The sequence below is a fragment of the Dipodomys ordii genome, unplaced genomic scaffold (genome assembly GCF_000151885.1).
Source record: "Dipodomys ordii isolate 6190 unplaced genomic scaffold, Dord_2.0 Scaffold11, whole genome shotgun sequence".
NCBI lineage: Eukaryota > Metazoa > Chordata > Mammalia > Rodentia > Heteromyidae > Dipodomys > Dipodomys ordii.
This window is the reverse complement of record NW_012267227.1, coordinates 17,710,817-17,716,719: the sequence shown is the minus strand read 5'-3', so window position 1 is coordinate 17,716,719 and position 5,903 is coordinate 17,710,817. Positions and strand designations below refer to the sequence as shown.

Here is a 5,903-nt window from a genome sequence, read left to right as displayed (position 1 = left end):
CAAGACGCTGCACGGCCCGCAGCCCCCCGCGGCGCCGAGCGCGGGCCTGCCCTCAGGTAAGGGCCTCTCCTCGGGGCGGGGTGATCTCTCGTGGGGGGGGGTCCCCCACCTCAGGGAGGGGCCGGGTGGCCGGAAGTCGGGCCGCCCCTTCTTCTTCGCTTCTAGGCTGGGGTTGTACCACTTGAGCCGCGCCTCCACGTCTAGGTTGTTGGAGATGAGCGTCTCAGGGACTTGGCTGCCTGGGGGGGGGGCATCGAACCGCCGTCCTCGTAGCTCGGCCTCCTCAGGAGCGAGGATTACCGGTGTGAACCGTCAAGGCACCCAGCTCTTCTGTGGTTTCTGCTGGTGGTGAGGTCTCGGTGGTTGAGCCGCCTCATTTAGAGATCACATGTATAGAGCAAGCTCTTAGATACCAGAACATTTGTGGGGGGGGGGGCGGGGAGGGGATGGTGCAGCTATTTGTGATCCCTTCCAGATGATTCCTTGCAGTCAGTATGTTGAAGAGTAGTGGCCAGGATTGATCTCCGAAGTGAATAGGCTTTTTAGAGTTGTTCTCTTTCCTATTACATACACCTGAAATAGTAATCTTGGCTCAGCAAGGACCAGGCCTTGCGGGAGAGAAGAGCCAGATACACACACACATACATATATGTACATATACATTTTGTATATATGTGTGTGTACATATATATGTATATGTAACCACACCCCTTTACAACTTTTGGACTTCATCTCAGAGTCTGCCTGTCAACCCCTCTCTGTGGGAAGCATTTATAGGGGGATCATGGTTCAGGTTGGTCTTGGGAGGAGAAGTGGCTCCCTGTTAGAAAAAGGGCCAGAGACGTAGTTCAAGTAGTTGGGCTCCTGCCTAACTAACAAGTTCAAAGTCCTGAGTTGGAACTCTAAAACTGCCAGAAAAGAAAGAAGCAGGGATTTTCCCCCCAAACTAATATGATTGAGCACTTTGCACCTCATTATTTCAGCTTGATTTAGTTATTATGCCTCTTCATGCTTAAGTAGGCCATTTTACAGTGAACACAATGAAGTTAGTATGATCTAGAAAAGCCTGGCCCAGGGGTGGGGCTCAGTGTAGAGCACTTGCCCAGCATAGGCAAGGCCCTAGGTTTGATCCAAAAAAGAAATACAAAAGCCTGTGTGTGAGCTCTGAAGATCAGAGTTCAAAGCCAGTCTGGGTAGGAAAGTCTATGAGACTCTTATCTCCAGTTACCTACCAAAAAGCCAGAAATAGGGGCTGGGAAGGTGGCTCAGTGGTAGAGTGCTTGCTTTGCATGCATGAAGCCCTGGGTTCGATTCCTCTGCACCACATAAGCAGAAAAGCCGGAAGTGGCGCTGTGGCTCAAGTGGCAGAGTGCTAACTTTGAGCTGAAGAGCTGAGGGACAGCGCCCAGGCCCAGAGTTCAGGCCCTATGACTGACAAAAAATAAAAATTTTTTTTAAAGCCAGAAGTAGAGCTGTGGCTCAAGTGGTAACATTGAGCAAAAACGCTAAGGAACAGCAACCTAATCCTTATTGTCAAGACCCAGGACTGGCAACCAGAAAAAGGGGGGTAGGGAAGACTGGGAATGTGGCTTAGTGGTAGAGTCCTTGCCTAGCATGTATGACACCTTGGGTTCAATTCTTCAGTACCACATAAACAAAAAGCTGGACATGAGGCTGTGGCTCAAGTGGAAGAATGCTAGCCTTGAGCAAAAAGTAGTTCAGGGACAGTGTCCAGAACCTGAAGTCAAGCCCCAGAACTAGCAAAAAGAGAGAGCATGAGAGAGAAAGAGAAAGAAGAGAGGCCTAGGGGGAGAGGAGATAGGTAGCGATGAAGGACTACAGCCAGTCTTTCATTTGTTCCACCAGCTATTTCTGGACCTTCTGTCATGTGCCAGATTTCTTCTAGAAGGTTTGGATGGCTTTTGGTGGCAGTAGACATCATTTAAAAAGTAGCTGAGGGCTGGGAAGGTGGCTCAGTGGTAGAGCGCTTGCCGTGCATGCTCAAGACCCTGGGTTCGATTCCTCAGCACCACATAAGCAAACAGAAAAAAGCCGGAAGTGGCGCTGTGGCTCAAGTGGTAGAGCATTAGCCTTGAGCTGAAGAGCTGAGGGACAGCGCCCAGGCCCAGAGTTCAGGCCCCACGACCGGACCCAAAAAAAAAAAAAAAAAAAAAGTAGCTGAGACTGGGCACTGGTGGCTCACGCCTGTAATCCTAGCTACTCAGGAGGCTGAGATCTGAGGATCGCGGTTCAAAGCCAGCCTGGGCAGGAGAGAACGTGAGACTCCTATCTCCAATAAACCACCAGAAAACCGGAAGTGATGCTGTAGCTCAAATGGTAGAGCGCTCGCCTTGAGCTGAAGAGCTGAGGGACAGTGCCCAGGCCCAGAGTTCAAGCCCCACGACCGACAAAAAAAAAAGCAGCTGGGGGCTGAGAATGTGGCTTAGTGGCAGAGTGTGTGCCTAGCATGCATGAAGCCCTGTGTTCTATTCCTTAGTATCACATAAACGGAAAAAGCCAGAAGTGGGGCTGTGGCTCAGGTGGTAGAGCACTACCCTTGCCCACAGAGAGGCTCAGAAACAGTGCCCAGGCCCTGAGTTTAAGCCCTAGGATGGGCAATAAATAAATAAAATGCAGCTGGAGTGTTGCCTTAGGATGTGTGTAGGGAGCTTAATGAGGTGGCACAGTTGTTCTGTTGGTGCTTGGTGAAGATTTGGATAAGTTTTACCAACTAACTTCCATTTTCCCTTTAGTTGCCATTACTGTTTGGGGTGGGGGGACAGGGTTAGAGGAACTGGGGCCTGAACTCAATGCCTTCAGCTCTTGTTCAGTTTTCTTTCTTTTTTTTTTTTTTTTTTGGGTCCGGTCGTGGGGCCTGAACTCTGGGTCTGGGCACTGTCCCTCAGCTCTTCAGCTCAAGGCTAGTGCTCTATCACTTGAGCCACAGCGCCACTTCCGGCTTTTTTCTTTTTGCTTATGTGGTGCTGAGGAATCGAACCCAGGGCCTCAGGCGTGCAAGGCAAGCGCTCTACCACTGAGCCACCTTCCCAGCCCCCTCTTGTTCAGTTTTCTTGCTCCTGGCTAGCACTCTACTGCCTTAGTCATGTCTCTAGTCTAGCATTTTTCTGTGTAATTGGAGTTGGGGGTCTTGGACTTTTCTGCACAAACTGACTTTGAACTGCAATCCTCTAGATCTTAAATTCTTGAATATCTAGTATTACAAATGTGAGCTACAAGTGCCCGGGCTTTGGTTGATATCAATGTCTATATTCACATTTATTCCACACTTAGTTGTCACAATTGAAGAATTTGGTTCCCCTACAGTGAGTCTAGAAGTATTTTTTATTTTTATTTTTTGTGCCAGTTCTGGGGCTTTAACTCAGGTCGTGGGTGCCTTCCCTAATCTTCTTTGCTCAAGGCTAGTGTTCTACCACTTGAGCCACAGCTCCATTTCTGGCTTTTTTGGTTAATTGGCAATAAGTCTCATAGATTTTCCAATCTGGCTTTGAACTGTGATGCTTAGATCTCAGCCTCCTGAGTAGTTAGGATTATAGGTGTGAGCCACTAACATCCAGCACAGTAATCTTAATCTGAATTCATCTTCACAAATTGGGCTTGGCCTGACAGATTGAAGTCACGTGACTTGGGTGGGGCTATGTAGGGTGGGGCTGTTAAATACTGCAGTGCTATGCTTGAGGCTTCACCCTCTCGTTTTCCCTTGCAGATCCACAAACTCGAGCTACTTTTAAGAGTCTCTTACCTGTTAAGTCCAAAGAAGTTGATGTTCCCAGACATCTTCATTCAGGAGGCTCAGAGAACGATATTACAAAAGTCACCAAACCAAAACGAGATATTGGGTGAGGGCAGATCATTGGTATCTGTGGCTTTGTGGTAGCACGCTTGCCTAGCATATGTATACTGTGAGTCAGGTCCCCAGCACTGAGAGAGAGGCAGAGAGGACAAGACCTTGCTGGAAATGATTTGGTGCCAAGATTAAATACCAGGGCACGAGAGCAAAGGCACCAGAATGACAAGACAAGCTGTGGGTGGGGACACAAAGCCCTACAGCGCTGAGGTGGTTGTTAGGGTCCCCTGTGTTGACTCAGCCAGAGTTGTGAAAAAGGTATTCTTTTCCTCTCACTTGCTCTGAGTGCACTGAGGCCTCATCAAGGCCAGGCACCAGCCTGAGGAGCAGGCATGGAAGGTGGGAGCTAGCTGTTAGTGGAGGTTGCTGGTCTGAGCAGCCTCTAGTCCCAGTTAAGTGTGCTACTCTGATTCATTTCTTGGTTTTTGCTTCTCTAGGCAGATGAAAGCTGCAGAGACTACCATCAGGAAAACCCTCCGAAAGGGGTGAGCATCAGGGAGAACTAAGCTGGTACCACCCAGGGCCATGGGTAATGACAACCCCGTTGGTATCTTACATTCACTAGTGGGACTGTTTAACATGACCCAGTCTGGGTACCACTTTAGATACTGAGGGAAATTTTCATCATGAGAGTTGTTGTCAGGTAAGAATTGGTAGTATGGGGGCGGGGGAGGGAGGGCTGGAGGGAGTGAGGGTGGAGTGTAGTTGAAGAGGTGGTAAGACAGGGATGGTAGAGGAAAAACAGGATAAGAAACATACTCATTACCTTGCTCATGTAACTGTAACCCCCTGTACAGTATTTTCACAATAAATAACTTATTAAAAAAAAAAGAAAAGAATTGGTAGTACCATCTTGAGTCCCAGACAAGAGCTTTTGGGCCTCCTGGCAAGACTCCTGTTCATGACCTACAAACAGGAGTGTGAAGCTTCTGGACTTGAAGGACTGGGATAGGAAGTCAGGAGAACTATTCTGGCAATGGAGACAAACATGCTGGTCAGTTTATAAACATCAGAATTAGCTGAAAATTCTGTACACTTAATTCCAAATCTATAAACATGGTTTTTTTTTTTGTTGTTTTTTTTTTGGGTCCGGTCGTGGGGCCTGAACTCTGGGCTTGGGTGCTGTCCCTCAGCTCTTCAGCTCAAGGCTAGCGCTCTACCACTTGAGCCACAGCACCACTTCCGGCTTTTTTTTCTTTTTGCTTATGTGGGGCTGAGGAATTGAACCCAGGGCCTCAGGCATGCAAGGCAAGCGCTCTACCACTGAGCCATCTTCCTATCCCTATTAACATGTTTTGAGTTGTTAGGATCCCCTGTTTTGACTCAGCAAAAGTTGTGAGAAAGGGGTTCTTTTCCCATACTTGCTCTGAGTAGACTGAGACAGATAAACCAGTCACCCCCAGTGGCTGACATCTGTAAATCCCAGCTACTCAGAGACTGAGATCCAAGGGTCACAGCTCAAAGCCAGCCTGGGCAAGAAAGTCTGAGACTCTTCATCTCCATTAACCACCAAAAAGCCAGCAATGGAACTATGGCTTAAGTGGTAGAGCGCTAGCCTTGAGCACAAAAGCTCAGGGACAGCACCCAGTCTCTGAGTTTAACCCTAGGACTGGCATGCACACGCACACTCACACAAGTCTTAAAGACAAGCTAGCGTAGTGACACAGGCCTGTAATCCAGCACCTGGAAGCCTAAGGCAGGAGGACTGTGAGTTTGAGACATCCTGAGCTATAGAGCCTGACACTGTCAAGAAAATCACAACTAAATTCTCCACAGTGAAGGTTCAGTATTGGTAGTGATGACAGTGATTATTATTAAATGCTTACCATGTGTCAGCACCTGGATTGAGTAATGTACATGAATTTATTCTTTCATAATGAAATATAGTTGATCTTTTGACTCTAGAAATGAAAGAGTAGAGCATGAAATTTTTTGGGTTTTTTTTTGTCGGTCATGGGGCTTGAACTCTGGGCCTGGGTGCTGTCCCTCAGCTCTTCAGCTCAAGGCAAGCACTCTACCACTTGAGCCACAGAACCAC

At 48.1% G+C, this 5,903-nt stretch overlaps 1 protein-coding gene across 1 annotated transcript in view; it reads left to right on the top strand.

The window, feature by feature from the left end:
* Knstrn (kinetochore-localized astrin/SPAG5 binding protein) overlaps positions 1-5,903 on the top strand; it is a 12,174-nt gene that overhangs the window by 686 nt on the left and 5,585 nt on the right. Inside the window, exons 2-5 of the mRNA XM_013010005.1 lie at positions 5-56; positions 3,725-3,857; positions 4,303-4,350; positions 4,807-4,859. Coding sequence (XP_012865459.1) covers positions 5-56; positions 3,725-3,857; positions 4,303-4,350; positions 4,807-4,859 — 286 coding nt within the window. The remainder of the gene's footprint in view (positions 1-4; positions 57-3,724; positions 3,858-4,302; positions 4,351-4,806; positions 4,860-5,903) is intronic.